The 17,438-nt window shown below is 42.2% G+C and overlaps 2 protein-coding genes across 2 annotated transcripts in view; both read left to right on the top strand.

Moving 5' to 3' along the window:
- Window positions 1-2,686: 2,686 nt before the first annotated feature.
- On the top strand, window positions 2,687-14,532 carry phf8 (PHD finger protein 8). Its single transcript, XM_080015999.1, has 22 exons — window positions 2,687-2,878; window positions 3,639-4,296; window positions 4,416-4,501; window positions 4,652-4,778; window positions 5,600-5,760; window positions 5,868-6,009; window positions 6,109-6,295; window positions 6,397-6,559; window positions 6,643-6,730; window positions 7,034-7,140; window positions 7,942-8,033; window positions 8,570-8,659; window positions 8,812-9,087; window positions 9,219-9,301; window positions 9,422-9,600; window positions 9,794-9,879; window positions 10,006-10,127; window positions 10,754-11,094; window positions 11,553-11,648; window positions 11,741-11,850; window positions 12,074-12,434; window positions 12,571-14,532. The coding sequence occupies exons 2-22, from the start codon at window positions 4,199-4,201 to the stop codon at window positions 12,657-12,659; spliced, it is 3,084 nt and encodes a 1,027-aa protein (XP_079872125.1). The 5' UTR covers window positions 2,687-2,878; window positions 3,639-4,198; the 3' UTR covers window positions 12,660-14,532.
- Window positions 14,533-15,619: 1,087 nt separating this feature from the next.
- Window positions 15,620-17,438, top strand: part of huwe1 (HECT, UBA and WWE domain containing E3 ubiquitin protein ligase 1) — a 54,443-nt gene continuing 52,624 nt past the window's right edge. The window contains exon 1 of the mRNA XM_080014448.1: window positions 15,620-15,731. The gene's annotated coding sequence lies outside the window, so the exon portion shown is untranslated. The remainder of the gene's footprint in view (window positions 15,732-17,438) is intronic.

Here is a 17,438-nt window from a genome sequence, read left to right on the forward strand (position 1 = left end):
ATAAATCACACCGGAAAAGTGCATTGATTTATTTGATTAGACTAAATGTTAAATTCATCTATTTATAAATTTATATTTATTGAAATGACAGATACAGGAACACGGATACATTTACAAATGTTTCATCGGGCAGTGGGTGCATCTAGCCAAATAAGTTGGCCATTAATTGTGACATATTGAGAAATTTACTATGTATAGTGGCGCTAAAGTGTGTAAATCCTTTGAAATTTCTGCACAAAGTTGAACTAAAATCTGATCGATCTTCATCCAAGTCCTAAAAAGAGATAAAGCAAAAGACACACTTTTTCATACATTTATTGAGCAAAATGATCCAACATTACGTGAGCCTTTGCTTTCAGTAACTGGTGTGACGCCCTTGAGCGGCAATGACTTCGACCCAGTATTCCCAGTAAGCGTAGATCAGCCCTGCACATCACCTTGTGGAAATGTCGGCCCATTCCTTTTTACACAGTTGCTTAAACTCATGTCTGGCTTTCTTGCATGAATTCTGTGCTTCAGGTCCTGCCACAACACTTCTATAGCATTATGGTTTGGAGTGAAACGCGAATTGTCTTCTGCTTCAACCATTTGATAAACTGACTTGTTGTGTTTGAGGGTCATTGTTTTGCTGGACGTCCCACCTTCCGTTGAGCTTCCGTTCGCAGACGGATTCTCCTGTAACATTTGCCGGTACAATCCCGATTTCATAGTTCTGTAAATCATGGCAAGCCGTCCTTGGTCACGAGGCAGCAAATCAGCCCCAATCTGTAATGCTGCCACTACAACCTTACACATTTGGGAGGGAGGCTCTTATGTTGGAATAGAGCGCTTGGTTTGCGCCAAACACGTAACGTTTCTCATGTAAGCCAAAATGTTCTATTTTCGACTTATGTCCGCAGAACATTTCTCATATAGGGCTCCTTCTAGATCACCAAGGTGTTTTTTGTTTGTTTTTTTTATCTGGCAGGGCCACACTCTCTCTCCTGATCATCATCCCATTGACTAACATTACTAATTATACCATTCAATTAACAGTGAATCCTACAGGTGCATAAACTTTTTCCAACGGACATTTGATGTTGGATAATGTTGCTCAATAAATAGATGGGAACAGCTATAATACTTTGTTATATGTTTAACCGGGGTCTCTTTATCCGTCTTAGGTCTTATTTCTATTCATACGTGAAAATCTGGTCACATTTTGGGTCAAATCTATGCAGAAATTCCAAAGGGTTCACAAACTTTCTCCCGCCACTGTATAATAACTACTAGCCTATGTAGATGGAGCGGCATATCTGTTTTATGAATCTTATTTTGTGTACCGGAAATGACACTATGAAAGAGATGTAAATGTGAGTCAAAGACGCACTTCAAACATTTAAACGGGGAGAAGGAACAGCTTGTGCTTCAGCTTACGATCCATGAGTAAAAATTTAGCAATTGCATTACCTAGAAATTAACATAACGGTTTTCAGTATTTATGTTGTTTACGAGACAACCCATATTTTCACAGAGGTGTAGTTCATTATTAGTGGAGGTGGATTACTGCTCCCAAGTCAAATAGGCTACTAACATGTGAACCACATACTTCAGCTTCGACCACGATTCACGATGAGGGACGTGGAACTCGCCCTGTCCTTGGAAGTGTTACCAAAATGTTACCTTAAAAAAAAAAAAAGAATTAAAAAAAAAAAAGATTATTTTTGTATTTTGAAACGGGGGTTGTACAAATTGTAAAATTGTGTTCTCATCATTACAAATCAGGGGTTAATTGAAGCTAGAAAAAGAAAAAGGAGAAAAAAAAAAAAAAAAAGCCTGGTTCTCATTCTTGTTGACGTGGAACTCTCGAGCTCGGCCGCTTCTCGGGCTTTTTTAACAACGCGCCTCGTCCGGTTGGAACCAGAGGCGTCACCCGGCCGTGTTCCCAACTCCGCGCGGCTGGCGGAGCGGCTCCCCGCGGCGGGCGTTCGGAGTAACGCTCGGGGCGTCTCGGATTTCGGCGGTCAATAATTGGCGACGACCGCAACCGACACGCGTTCTGGGAGTCGTCGTCGTCGTCGTCGTCCCCCCCCCCCCCCCAAAAAAAAAAAAAAAAAAAAAAAAAAAATCACACGACTGAGAACCGACGCTAAAAACATATTTAAAAAATAATAATAAAAAAAAAAAAAGGACAAAAGAAAAGGAGCTGCTGATTAGCCTCTGCAAACTGTAACTAATTCATTCGTTGATTTTATTTATGTTTTGTAACTAATCAAAATAAATGATGGTGAAACATCAGAGAGGTGTGTGTGTGTGTGTGTTGTTTTCAGCGGGTTTGTTTTGTTCCGCGCGATTCACCTGAAAACATCGCGCGGGTGGAGGCGGGAGAGGGAACCGTAGACACGCGCGGACACCCGTCCCGTGTTTGGTGGCTTTTTTTGGGGCTTTTTTTTTTTTTTTAGTTTTTTGGGGGTTTTTTTTGTTTGTTTGTTTTTTGGGTTTTTTTTGGGGGGGGGGGGGGTTGGCAACGCCGCGGCTCTTGAACGTCCCCTCCGGGTTCAGTCCGCAACTTTATTGTTCCTCCAACTACAGACAGCCAGGAAGCTTTTAGCGCCGCGTCTTTGAAATGGCGTTGACGCCTCTGAGAACGCTCTTCTCCGCGGCGGCGGCGGCGGTGGCGCTCGTTTAGTGGGTCTCGCAGTCGCTCTCCGCGCCGATATCGCCGTTTTCGGATGTCGACCGGTGGCAATTGAACCGGTGCAGACTCGGTGCACGCCGACGCGGAAGAAGCGCGCTTTGGATGTTTTGCCCCGCTCCGCGAGGCCGCGTTCAGCCCCGGGCTTTCCTCCGGACTCCGGTCGCTCTGCAGCGCTCGGCCCATCCGCAAGCAGGCCGTACGGTAGGTGGCTAACAAGCGCTGCGGCGAGCCGTCCTATTTAAATAGGTTTTGTTTCAATTGAAACAGTTTTTGTTGTGGTTTTACGCATCGTCTTATTATTTTTTACATGTTTTTCTGAGCAGAGTAATCTTTTTGCAGCCATTTTTTTTTTTTTGCAAACCTAGATCTCAGCTAACGCTGCTAGCTTAGCACTAGCCTGCTTTATCGTTAAAGAGCTTTAACTCAGCCCGCACCCAATGTTTACAAGATTAGCGTTGAAGCTAGCGCTAATTGTTGTGCATGAAATGTAAATCCCGGGCAAACTAAGGGTTTTGCTCACCAACTAGTGGACTCTCTTCTCTACTGTCCGAATTGGAATACATTTGCGAAACTAACTCGCTCATAATAAGTTGTTTAAGCGTTATATTTGGAGTTAGCATGACTTCTAAACAGCCCCTTCGCCGGGACAAACGACAGATACTTAATTCATCCCGGAGGAAAATAACGGTGTTACAGCAGCACACATCCATACAATAGGCAGCGATAATAAACTAATAAGAATAGAATGGCAATAAATATGCAATGCACAATAAACCTAAAGATTAACAGCAGATCACTTAACCTCTGCAATGTTTTCACCCGCTTCCTGTGTAAAGCGCAGCGTCCCTGGGTACTTTTTAATGTTTTGTTTACACATTAAAGTCTCTGCATGAAGACCGGTCATTCATCAAGTACTTTCATCACAGACTTGTTGTACAATTCCTGTTTTTCTCTTCAACAGGTTTCCTGGTTTGCGCTCTGTCATGCGTGTCAAACTGTCACCTGGCAGTGATGTGTCTGACAGCCAGCTCTACTTTTGGATTTGCTACTGACTTGAAGATACATACAATTACTTTTTAGTTGTCGAATAATAACTTTTAATTCCTATTATTTTTTTTATTTATTATTTTTATTACTGTTGTCGTTATTGTGATTGTCCTCACCAAGCCCAAAACAATCATTATAATGAGAATAAGACCATGAGACCCTTGTGAATTGGGATTCTGGTGTCCGTGTACTGGATAGAACACTGACAGGAAATACTACTTCTGCTGCAGAAGAGTGTCACTAAGGTAGCACACACAGCTGCTGCTCGTCCTTTCGAAAACACAGATCATAACATTGGTCGCATATTTGACCGATAGAAGGAGTTCGATGTTAGTTACAGATCCAAACGCATACTAATATAATTCAGGTAATTCAGTGGGGAATTTACTAAATTGCAGTAAAAAAAAAAAAACAACAACTTGAAGGACCGCCACCGTTTCAAGTCATTCTCTTCGCATTGCTACTTTCATCAGCATGGCATCAGTACCAGTGTACTGCTTGTGTCGACTACCTTACGATGTGACCCGATTTATGATCGAATGCGACATTTGTCAAGACTGGTTCCACGGGAGGTTAGTAATTTTATATGTAGTGCCTGTGGTTATGAAAGTATACATTTTTCTGTACACAATTTGTAGTCTATTGTTCCTATATTCTGTTTCTAAAAGGGTATCTGTATTATTCCTTGTAGTTGTGTTGGAGTAGAGGAGGATAAAGCAGCAGAGATTGACCTTTATCACTGCCCTAACTGTCAGGTCACACATGGACCATCTGTCAGTAAGTTACTACTATTGTATTTGGATCTTTTCTTAATGGCTGAGCAGTATTCATTATAATAAGCCAAATGTATGGTTTGCAAAGTTTTGATGACTTTCTTGCTATTTACATGTTTTTTTGATCAATGTTTTCCCCCCATCACACTTGTAGTGCGTAAGCGCCGTGGAGGCCATAAGCAGACAGATGGGGGTCCTGTTCCGGCAAGAGATCCGAGTCGACCTGTTAAAACAGGCAGCCCACAGTTTGTCAGAGAGCTGAGGAGCCGGACTTTTCCAAAGTAAGTCCCCCCCTTCTTAGGCCCAGTCTGTGTGTATGTGACAAAAAGTCGAAACCCTTGGAGAAAATGTTAGACTTTGGCCTCCTAGTCGTGCATTATTTTGCAGTAAACGGCCACTTCAGGAATCATTGTCATCTTGGTAAATTATATTTTCCCGCCATTTGCTCCCATAATTGAAAACTAGAATTCTGTTGCTATCTATGTTTTTCTGGAATAACTGTATCACTGTTCGCTTTAACCATCTGAGACAGGTACCGGAGTTAACCTGAGATTGAGACTGATATACTGTATGTCAAAAACTATCAGAGCTACTAGACGTAGTTTCCTTGCCACATTAACACACTGTAACCCTTTCTTCATTGCCTAAAATTCTTTTTTTGTGTGTGCTGTTTTATTAATGAGACAAGCAGTTTCCAAAACATGTATTGTGAACAAAATATGCAATACATTTTCATATCTACTCTCAATATTTGTAGTCGTGGCAAGAATTGCAATGATTTGCAAATTGGGACGTAAGAATGGTGATGGTATTTAATCAACAGGTCCCTCCTTATTCCTCTCTAAAAATGACTGCGAATAAGTTATTGTTGCAAGTGATGTAAAATGCATCTCTGTACCACCAATACTTTTGTTAAGACAGGAGGTTGAGGAATTTTTCACTTCTATGTATATGTTAATATGCTTGGCCAATAAATTCCATCTTGATAATAGTTACCATACTGTTGCTTTTGAAGGAATTTTAGGCATCTCGTACTATTGAGGCATTCTATTTGTGATGACAGTCACCGTTTGTGCTCATGTCTGTGTGGTATCTCTTGCAGTGCGGACGAGGTGCTGCTGAAGCCGTCGGGGGCCCAGCTGACAGTGGAGTTCCTGGAGGAGCGTTCCTTTAGCGTTCCCGTCATGGTGCTGAGACGGGACGGCCTGGGCATGAACCTGCCCCCGTCGTCCTTCGGCGTCAGTGATGTGGAGCACTACATTGGTAATCCTTGATCCAGTTTTACTGACCGTGTGTAAAATTCTCAGCGTTATACTTAAGACATTTCCGGTAGAGCTTCCTACAACACTTGGTTCTGGTGCTCATTATAGGTGCAGACAAAAAAATAGATGTGATCGATGTTTCTCGCCAATGTGACCTAAAAATGCGCCTGGGGGACTTTGTGGAGTACTACAACAGCCCCAACCGAGACAGAGTGCTCAACGTGATCAGCCTGGAGTTTTCTGAGACCAGGTACACAACCTGGATGCTGTGTGCCCTTAGCTTGAAGATCAATTCAAATTCATGTTTGGATGATGAAATCCTAAAAAAACAGACCTTTTCTTGTTTCAGGCTCTCCAATCTGGTGGAAACTCCAAAGATTGTGAGAAAGCTGTCATGGGTGGAAAATCTCTGGCCTGAGGAGTCTGTTTTCGAACGTCCAAACGTACAGAAGTACTGCCTGATGGGAGTGAAGGACAGCTACACCGACTTCCACATCGACTTTGGAGGCACTTCAGTGTGGTACCACGTTCTGAGGGTACGAAGAAAACGCCGTGCCGCTAGGTTTTAACGCGACGCCCAAGGGGTGTGCGGTTAATAGTTTGCTACAGTTTATCATGTCTGTTCCTCTCTCTTCAGGGCGAGAAGATCTTCTACCTGATCTCTCCCACAACAGCAAACCTGGCCTTGTTTGAGCGCTGGAGCTCCTCGTCCAATCAGAACGAGATGTTCTTTGGCGATCAAGTTGACATGTGCTACAAGTGCTCGGTCAAACAAGGGAATACCCTCTTCATTCCGACAGGTCAGCTTAAATATGTTGGCTTTGTCACGCACGACAGGTTCACGTGAACGGTTGTTTACCTTGTCTCTGTCTACATCTTTCAGGGTGGATTCACGCTGTTCTGACTCCAGTCGACTGCTTGGCTTTCGGCGGGAACTTCCTGCACAGTCTCAATATCGACATGCAGCTACGGTTAGCTACATATCCTAAGACCATACCCAATAGTTGTGGATATGAGATAATTATGAGTTAGTACTTTATTCATATGAGCGTTAGAGCGGCTCAGTGAGGAATGTGATGCAGGGATACAGTACAGAAAGTATGAATATGTACACTAAGTTAAAATGTCTATGTATGTATAAAATGAAACAAACTAGTAGACAATTTCAAGAATGTGCTGTGTTGAATCTTATAGGTAAATATTTAGGTTGGTAGAATTGAATACAGTATATCCACAGATCTCTGACTGAATTTTGTTCTATTTATTTTCTTCAGGGCTTATGAAATAGAAAAGAGGTTGAGCACAGCAGATCTGTTCCGATTTCCCAACTTTGAGACGGTGTGCTGGTATGTCGGAAAGCACCTTCTTGATACATTCAGAGGTAAGTCTTTCAAAGTTTTCTTGGACATGTCGAACATCTTTCATTCTTCTTTCTCATTCCGTACTTGGCCATTCCCCGGAGCTTGGATGTCGGCATAAGATTTAATGATCAGCGTGAAAATCAGTCGAGACCAGTTGATTGAACAGTTGTTTAGTTTTCCCTTTGGCTTGGTTTCTCCACAGTACTTTTTGACAAAATAAACTATTTGAATGCCGTTGTGATCTGTTGTGCCACCCTGACAGAGCAGAATACAATATAGTTTAAATTGCATTTCAATGTGGCATGGAAACTGCATTTGATTTAATAAATGCAATATACATGACACAAAAAAATGGTTACAATTTATATTTCAGCATGAGTAATGAAACAAAGTGAAACAATGTGTTTTGCTTTGGTGTGCAAAAGAATGCACTGACCTGTCTAACCCATGAGTATCTCTTTTCACCTTACATTCTAACATACTTTCATTACAAAAAAAGCTTTCTAACTATATTATTACTGATTGTTTTGAGAGAATGTTAAGCTGGCTGTGACTGACATATAGTTGGTTTGATACCGTGACAAATATCGTGTGTGTGTGTGTGTGTGTGTGTGTGTGTGTGTGTGTGTGTGTGTGTGTGTGTGTGTGTGTGTGTGTGTGTGTGTGTGTGTGTGTGTGTGTGTGTGTGTGTGTGTGTGTGTGTGTGTGTGGGTGGTTTCAGAGGTGCTCATTGCTTTTCTAACATGTTGAACTGTGTTGGTTGTGTTTCAGGCATTCACTTTGTTTCATACTTTCCAAGTCATTGCTGCTCTCCTTTGCAGGTTTGAGAGAAAACCGGAGACATCCTGCTACCTACCTGGTCCACGGAGCCAAGGCACTTAACAACGCCTTCCGTGGCTGGACTCGCAAGGAGGTCAGTGGGTCGGCAATGTAGTGACTCAATTCTATTCTTCTGTCAATCCCCCCTCTGACCAAAACTTGTTTTGAAACTTGTCTTGAACACCTACACAATCCTGAAATTGTGTAAATTATTTGCAAGTTGTACTGGAACTGCACCGTGGTACCAAACATTTTGAAACAAAATGATGATGGTGGTGTTTATTTTTATTTATTTATTTATTGATTTTTAAATTCAGTACACACTATTAATTACTGTTTTAAGGGTTGAGTAGGACGCAGCAACATACTGGAGGTTGTGGCTCAATGAATTTGAAATGGAGTATTGTGTGATGGGAGGTTAGATTAGCAAGCCAGCACCAATTTGTCAATAAAGAAAGTATTCAAAGGGCCTTATGCCATAGGCTGCAAAGCCATCAAAAAACGTCAGAGGATGTACATGTTTTCTATTTTTTTATGTTTTAAGTGCAGGTATTTTATTTCCTTTTAGAAAAGTGTTTTGATACTTGGTATCAGTTTGATGTTATGTACATATGATTTCCTTCAACTCAGGCATTAGCTGAACATGAGGTAGAAATTCCTGAAACAATAAAGACCCAGCAGCTGGTGAAGGACCTAGCTAAGGAGATACGTCTTGTTGAGGTAAGTATAGGAAGTACTTAAGTAATGTATCAGCTGATTTTAAATGTTAACATTACTTCTATTTTCTGTTCTTGTTAGTAAATTGTGCTATGCACTCATGTGTTGCACCGCATTTTTAGTTTGTAGTCTAAAAGCAATATATCTTTTCCAAGGATATCTTTCAGCAAAATATTGGCCGTGCGGGACCTCCATTTCCCGGTTCCCCGCTCTCTAAACCTCCCGTAAGCACCTCCCAGAACTCTGCCCGCCCGCCTGGGAAAAAAAGAGGTCCCAAACCAAAAGATGCAATAGGGGTTGTGGGACCTCCCGGAATCAAGAAGAGTCAGAAGGGTCTACTTAAGGCTGAGGCTGGGGAGCTGGACCTTCTGGAGATCCACACAAAACACACACTCAAGAAATTTCAACCTGGCAAGTCCAAAAAGAACAAGGTATTACAATAGGAAGTCCTATCACTATTGTTGCAATTCTTAAGCTTTTATTATTTTTCAAACCAATTCTTGCTTAAGTTTGTGACCCTACTCACTTACTGATTTGCCGAAATCCTTATTCTGCTCTCTAGTTAGAACTGCCATTGGAAGAGTTTGAAAGGAAGCTGAATAAGAGCAAGCTGAAACTTGTATTGACCAATGGCAAAATTCAAGGGTAAGCTTTGACGCACAGCTGGCTCCTGCATATGCTTTACTCCTTTTTTGATGCTACCCCATTTCTGTAGGCAGCTTCTCTTAAAGTGTCTCGCATCCGCCCTTTTCACTACTGTTCCAGGAAGAAGGAGGGCCGATCAGGCAGCAATAATGGTGCTGGAAGTGCGAGACATTTCGCCCATCTGGCCATGGAAGGATCCAGCCATTCTGACTTGGAGACTGAGGATGAGCTGCAGATTGATGAGACTCCCCCTCCTCGTCGCAAGCCTGCAGGGTCCGCAAAGAAGAAGAAATTAAGTGGTGAGGAATTTAAGGGATTGTTATTATTTTTTAATTATTATTTTTTTTTTTAGGGAATTTTTGTTGTTGTGTTTTTTTACAATTTAGCAAAACAATGTTTAAATTCCTGCCTATAGGATGGATGTGTTATCAAATTTTTTAGTAGAATTTTCTGTTAATGTGACATTACTAACTAGTGAGCATTTGCCATAAGGTCTACCTAGGAAGCTTCCTCGGGCCAAACCCTGCTCAGACCCTAATCGTATCAGAGAGCCGGGAGAGGTGGACTTTGACATTGAGGTAAGGAGACCCTGGGGGAGGTGCCCTTTCTTCTGCTAGTTTGATATTTTATCTAGGCTGCCATCCACTGCCATGTTTATACACCTGCTATAACAGCAGTTTTCATGTTTTCCTTGTGGCTTACAGGAGGACTACACCACAGATGAAGAGGCGTTGGCTGTCCATGGAGTGAAGGGTGGAGCTGGTGGTATTCTGGATTTACTGAAGGCCAGTAAGCAAGTGGCGGGCCTGGACTCTACGGCACTCAGGTTAGAGCAGCAGTGCTCTCTGTGTACAGTACCTATGGCTAAAATTAAGATAACACTATCAATCCCCGGAGGGAAATAAAGTTATTATAGTGGTAACAACAGTCCTAAGTCAAGAAAGGGATAAAAAGTAAAATAACACATATGCACACATCCATCTACACAATGTTGACATGGATTACCACTTGTTAAGCTGACTATGCCAACTAGTGAGCCCAATATGGGTAGGGGTCAGTTACGCTAAACTATGCCAATGTAGTTACAGGTTAACGAGAGGGATGAAGGGCTGGGTGTGGGTGGATTTTAGAGCAGAATGTGGGTGATAAATGATTAGCCAGCCTCCTCATTAATAAGGTAATTGTTGAATATTTGGATTCGATTGTATACAGTATATGCTCTCTGGATTTGTTTTCCTTATTATGATTCGAATTCTTATTATAAATATTATAATATTTAATTATATATATATATATATATATATATATATATATATATATATTATAATTGTTATTATTATTTATTATAAAGCTACAGTGCAACAGGTATTAAGTTTCATAGCTGTATGTTATGTTTGAAGCTCAACTTTGAGCCCATTAGTGATTTCTCCATTTTTGTCCTCCTCCACTCAGTGAGGAAGCCCCAGCCTCCCCCAGCACTCGCGATGCCATCCAAGGAATGCTGTCCATGGCCAACCCTCCTTCCTCCTCCTCATCTTCCTCCTCCTCCTCCTCTCCCCTGTCTATCTCGGGAGGGCTGACTGAGGGCCTGGGAGTGATTAAGGAGAAGGGGGGGAGGGCCGTGTGGGTGACTGGAGGAGTGAAAAAAAACGGAGGAAGTCCTGAGAAGAAGCCCGCCATCCAGCAGCGGCCTGGGAAGCGGCCCATCAAGCGTCCAGCTCGCCACCTCAGTGACGAAGAGAGTCCAGATGAGCAGGAGACTCTCGGCACCTGTTTTAAAGACTCTGACTATGGTGAGGAACGCAATTAAAGTTCTGACCAGACAGGATTGCATTAAGCAATATTTCTGTTAAAAAAAAAAATGTATACGTACTCACCACAATGTGAAAGATTAATTTTCTGTAGTACTTGTTTTGGTTTAGCAACTGCAACAAACCTATATTTGATGAAATGACCTTCTGAACTGGTCAGTTGACATATGATTGTGCGAAAGGCAGGTAGGGGGAATGTAGTTGGCGGGAATAATATGGAGTGAAAACCAGCCTCTGCCTTGTCTTGTAGTCTGAATGTTGTTCTTAGGACAAAGCAGAGCTTCAATCAGGCACGTCTTTCAAAATGCTCAGATGTAACGTAGGCTTTACTTAACGCCCTCGTGGTCATTCAAAACGGTGCACACAAAGAGCAGCCGTGGCGCTGAAGTTAGCAATTTGGGTTTGATCAAGCCGACGCTTAATCAATAGTGCGTTCTCAGTTTACCCTTCCCTGGAGTCTGACGAGGAGGATTACGCCAACAAGGCCAAGATGAAACGGAAGAAGAACTGGGATGATACGCCTTGGAGCCCGAAAGGTATGTGGCTTATTCAAATTAAAAATCAAACGCAGATTTCCACTCTGATATTTTGTGGCAGTGATTTCTGAATGTTTGATCTGCACCTGTAGCGCGGGTGATGCCCACCCTCCCCAAGCAGGAGCGACCGCCCAGAGAGGGAGCCAGAGTGGCCTCCGTGGAAACTGGCCTTGCAGCAGCTGCGGCCAAGCTAGCACAACAGGTGGGTTTGGAAGTGCCGATTTACGGCGTTGAAGGACCAAACTGGCCTCAAATTGAGTTTTAGCGCTTTAGCCCCTATTTTGTATTTGTATTCCATTTCAAAAAGGTGGAAGCACCGTTGCGTTAACATGTAATTAGCAGAATTAAGTAACACGGTGACAGAAGGTACGTCTGCCGTCAGCCGTGGAGGGTGAATTGAACTTTGTCTGTTGGTCATGGCTCAGGAGCAACAGAAACCCACCAAGCGGAAGTACACCAAAAAGCCCCGCCCCCCCGCCCCGGTGCCCCCCCCGCCCACTGCCCAGCCCGAGCCAGCTCCACCTTCCCCGCCGCCCGCCTCGGCGGCGGACATCAGCCCGGACAGGAGGATTGAGTACTACTCGGCCAGCCTGCTGGACCACGAGTACACTGCGGGGCCGGGACCCTTTGGCCCCGGTGGCCCTCGAGGTAGCGGCGCCATGGCCCCGGGGGTCTTCCTCACCTCCAGGAGGCCTTCCCTCTCTCCGCAGAACAGCAGCACTTACTCTCCCTCCGGTACATCTCCTGCGGGCGCAGCCAACCAGAACGCGGCAGGAGCTGGACAAGGTAGGCATAACCCTTTAAACAATTCATGACACAAGGTTAATCCACTCACTGTAACGGCAAGTTTCATTCACGCTTTTTTTTTTTTTTTTTTTTCTTCCCCCCCTTCATCCTCCCTCTTCTCAACTTAATTTATCAGGGAAGCGTCCAAAGAAAGGACTTGCGACTGCAAAACAGAGACTTGGAAAGATTCTGAAAATTCACCGCAATGGCAAGCTTCTCTTGTAAGAGATGCTGAAAATGTGGTCGTGAATGAAGGAAAAAAAGCTTTTATTATAAAAGACTTCAAGGAACTGACTGTTTTGACAGAGTGGGTTATATTTTGTATCCTATCTTCAGCTATTCACCTGTTTTCAGCCATCTCACACGTTTTCTCATCTTTGCACATCTACTCCTGAACATGCTGACAATACACTTTTCTATCCACGTACACGTTGACAGTGTCGAGGTGAAAAGACTCAACACCTGTTGCAAGTTCAAATTTACAGGGTACATCACAACCGAATGATAACAAGAAGCAATGGATAGCGTTTAAAGGAAGAGGACAAAAAATAGCTACATATAGCAAATTAAACTTGCACTGTGTAACCGTCACATGAGGAGTGGCATGTCCTGGTAACCCACATTATTAAAAAGGGAGCCCCGGTATATAAACAAGAACTCATCCATCCATGATTCAATAAACTTGAGGGGGTTTTGCTTCGAGAAGCTCATTTGATCTTGTGCCACCAGTTGTGGGAACTCGTGAGTGGGAAGTGAAGAATTCAGAGCATCGGGAAATCGAGTCCCGTAAGATGCGTGACCAGCGGACATGTGGATGTTCCTTACAAAGACATTTTGGCTGTTTTCTTCGCCATGCTCCTCCCCCTCAGTCCCTCAGTGTGCAGTACCGCTCACAGCCGTGTGCACAGCAAAGTTAAATGGTGCAAGTTTAAAGTTATCAGCTCTTTTATATAATTATATTTTGGTTAGGCTGTTTGAATGTCTTTTATTTAGAAAACAAAGGTGTGTTTTGTTTCGTTTTTTATATTTAAGGGAATTGATCCATTTTCTCAATGTGGATTTTGTTAGTTCTATGTGATGTTTGTTTGGCAATTCATTTGTATTTTATTTTTTTTCTTACCTCAGCGACAAGAATCCTTGTCAATTCAAACAACCGGACTTGGTCGATTTTATATATATATATATATATATATAATTTTTTTTTTTTTTTTAATTATGACCAGAACATTTCCCTTAAATTTGCAAACTTGCAGTTACTCCTCTTGAGGCTACACCGCCATTGATCATGCCACCAGTTCTCTCCAAGAGTTGTTTCAGACCGTGTCATTGTGTGTATTCATACATTTATAAAATATGGCACCATTTTGCCATATTGTTTATCTCCTTTTCTATGTAAGCATGTTCTTAACGCTTCATCTTTTTAGACTATCATTGTTTTTTTTTTTGTTTTTTCAGTCCACCGTTATTGACATTATCGCACATAGTCCATGTACTAATAGACTTTTTAATGTTCCTTTCTTCTAAGTCATTGTAAATATTTGTAATTTACATAGCAGCATAGGTAAAGCAGTATAATGTTAGCAGATGAAGAGACAGCCCTTAGCCTCCATTGGATCACCAGGAAAGATGCCCATAGCCTTGGTCCTTCTCTAGATGTAAAGATGGGCCTTGTTACAGAATGTCCTAGCAACAAAACGTTGGTAGAGTTGTAGATTTAACCCTGATGACGTTGAAGGTGGAGGTGGGGGATGTTGAGTGATGTGTAAATAAGCGTTGTAATTTAATTTCTTTTATAGATCACACACAGAACTTTGTTTGAAATCTTTTTAAACATGACTTGTAAATGATGCATTGCTGTATTTGGAAAATATATAAACCATTTTTTTTTATTATTTGTATGCAGTAATTATGTCATGCTTAGTTTGTCATGTTGTATTGTCAGTGTAATAGTTTTCTTGTGCTGGAAAAAAATTGCCCTTGTTCGACTTCATCTGTTTAGTTAAATATTGTTTTTATTGTAGATATTCACTCATGTGTCAATGTACTGTATGTGTTAACCATGATGTTTTGGCATATGACCCGAAACAGATAAACTATACTTTGGGCAAACCTTCTTCTCGTTTAATTCATTTGACTCCCTGGATAAATATCTTATTTCACTGAAGATGTTTTTTCCTCTGCAGTGTGTTACTCCTTTTTAGTGTTCCTCCTCCGGATGAATCAATGCTTATCTTTAATATTAAGGTCACCTAAATGTATAAAATGATGCGGCGTCAAACCGATTAAGAATTTTCCATCCGTTTAATTTCGGGCCCAGTTCAATTTGAAGAGGTTGTTTTGGACTTAAAGCAGTTTTGAGGTCCTTCCATTAAAAACTGCATTTTTTTCGTTGAAAGGTGTAGACAAGGTTTGTCGTTTTTATGAGTTAGGCTCAATATATGGACATAATTTTACCCCCTAATTCACAGTAGATTTAAATATGTGAATAAAACTTTTTTTTTTTTTTATATAGAAAATTCTTTAATAAAAATCCTTTAACATAACATGTTACTCATTCAAACAGAGGCTTTATTTGGCTCTGACTGATATACACCCAAAATGTACTAAATGACAATATAATGTAATAAAAGGCTCAGTGATTGTTTTCACATTTATGTACCATTAGAGGCCAAATATATATATATATATGTATACATAAATGTGTTATTAAGGGTCAATCCCGTCTAGTAAAAAGTGGTTTTTTAAAATTTATTATTTATTATATTTAATTTCCAAGGGAGTGCCCAGAGCAGCGCCGCAGACATTTTTCTCGCGAGACTTCCACTGCCCTGCTCGCTAGTGCAAGATGGAGAAGTGAATTTACCCCGCAAACGAGGCAAGTAAAAAAAATACATTTTTTTTTAGGAGCATATATGCGCCCAACCGCTGCCGAGGCGTGTTGCGTTTGTCGCGGCCGTGAGGTAAAAATCGCCGCTCCACACGCGAAATCGAGGTCGAGGCGCGCGTAGCGGTTATTATTTCGGGGTAATCTCAACCTTCTGCTGTGTAAACCGCCATTTTTAATGTAGCCACGATCGTACGGATAGAAAGAGCATTGTGCCGTGTTCCGCTGCTAGCTGGCTAGCGCCAAACCCACCACCCCACTGCCCGGGAGTGTGCGGCTAGCGGCGTTAGCATGTGTGCCAGCTAGCCGCCGGAATCCTCCCGTCGGGCGACGAGACAAATGGCCGGAGAGAACTAACGACGAATGTCCGGCCGCTGTTTTGGCTTCTTCTGAGGAGCCGGACGCCGGAGACGGTAGGTTCCTTTAGCCCGCTCCGTTGGCTTAGCTAACACACCCGACTCATTCTCGTAACTTGCTCAATTTCACATTTTTCAGTGGGAGTCGTTGATACAGAGGGTTATAGTTCATTTTTAGGTTTTATCTTAATTGTGTATTGCCATTTTTCCCTATGTTGTAATTATTTTTTCAAGTGTATCATTTTTTCGGGGGGGTTAACTGTATATAAGCAATGTGTATTACTTAGTTACATTTTAGTTGTATTTTACGTTGACATTTCTTTCTATTGTTTTGTCAGTCTTTCGGCCAACACATCTTTCTCTAGCTGTTAAACTTGCATTAACTTAGCTCGGTAGCCAGGTGCCATTATGCCACCGTTCAACGTGAACCGATTCGTGAAACAAACCACATGTTTACTAAGTTTGAAGCGTGTCCAGTTTCGTTTACAGGCAAATGAAAGCGTTAGCCTGGAAGCTACGGCGTCAACGTTACGGTTCATTTTTTCGCCTTCGCCGAGTTGAGTTTCCGTGTGCGGAGGGTGACTGTTTGATCACCCGTCGTTAAGCTCGCACGTCCTGTTATCGGTTTGGCTGCGGTCCGTCCGTAAACAACGCGGACTGCGCTGTCTTCGTGGAGCTGCACTGCTAGCCAAAAGCCGCTCAAAAGCCAGCCTGTGCAATATCTGCAGCCGCTCTCCACTTCCATGAATGACCATTGTGATGACATGAAAACAGAAGGGCCTCTGGCTTTCACCGGGCCTTTTGCTCACCCCCCCCCCCCTAATTTACTCAGTGATAAAAACAATGACTCAGTTTTTGTTGTTTGTTTCTTACTCGTGTTCAACTGGCGCTATTACTTAGCCATGTGTAGGGGTCGTTTGGGCATCAAAAAATGCAAAGGGAAACCCGGCTCATTTGTGTTTGTTTATCCTTGAACTATAGAATACTTTGTTTCCTAGTGTTGTCTCTGTTCCACAATTATTATTGCGAGAGTTATTTGTCATGTCATTAAACTGTCAAATTCAGGTTAGACTTTACATAAATCGATCTCATCAGTTAAATCTTTGTTTCTTAACGTGGGTACGAGGTCCCTCAGGGCTCCTTGGAAAGGATCTGGGGGTTCAGCAGCAAAATAATTAACAGTTGAACTTTACAATTATTTAATTAACAAGACCTTAGCACCATTACAGAAAGTACAGCAATGACTGTTTTGATCATAGTTTCACTGATATCTCCCAAACTATGGTATAGACAGGTATGGAAGTATGGTCTTATCTGACAATAAAGATCTCCTCATATGAGTCCCAGAGGCAAAATCTTGATGGGGACAATGGCCGACTATATTTCAAATTGAGGGTCCCTATTATGAAAAGGGTTGAGAATCGCTGAATGAAGTTGCTAAGGTAATAATGAACGCGTTGTACAACTCACCTGTTCAGCTCCATTGCTTCTCATATTAAGAAGGGATGAAGATCTCAAATATATACATACACCACAAATAACTCAACACAAATGTATTTCTTAGCCTTGAAAATGATTGCGACAGTAGGGCGTAAGTCCTCCCTAAATGTGGGCTTGTGGGTGTGAGAGCACACTTTTCCCCAGATGTGATCAGGGCAGGTATGTGCACATCTCCACCGATAATGATGATGGAGATGGAAATGAAGCCTCTTTTGATATTGCCATCTTGCTCCAAGTTACAGGTTCAGGGTTTGGCCCCAGTGT

The sequence above is a fragment of the Zeus faber genome, assembly GCF_960531495.2.
Source record: "Zeus faber genome assembly, chromosome: 15".
Lineage (NCBI taxonomy): Eukaryota > Metazoa > Chordata > Actinopteri > Zeiformes > Zeidae > Zeus > Zeus faber.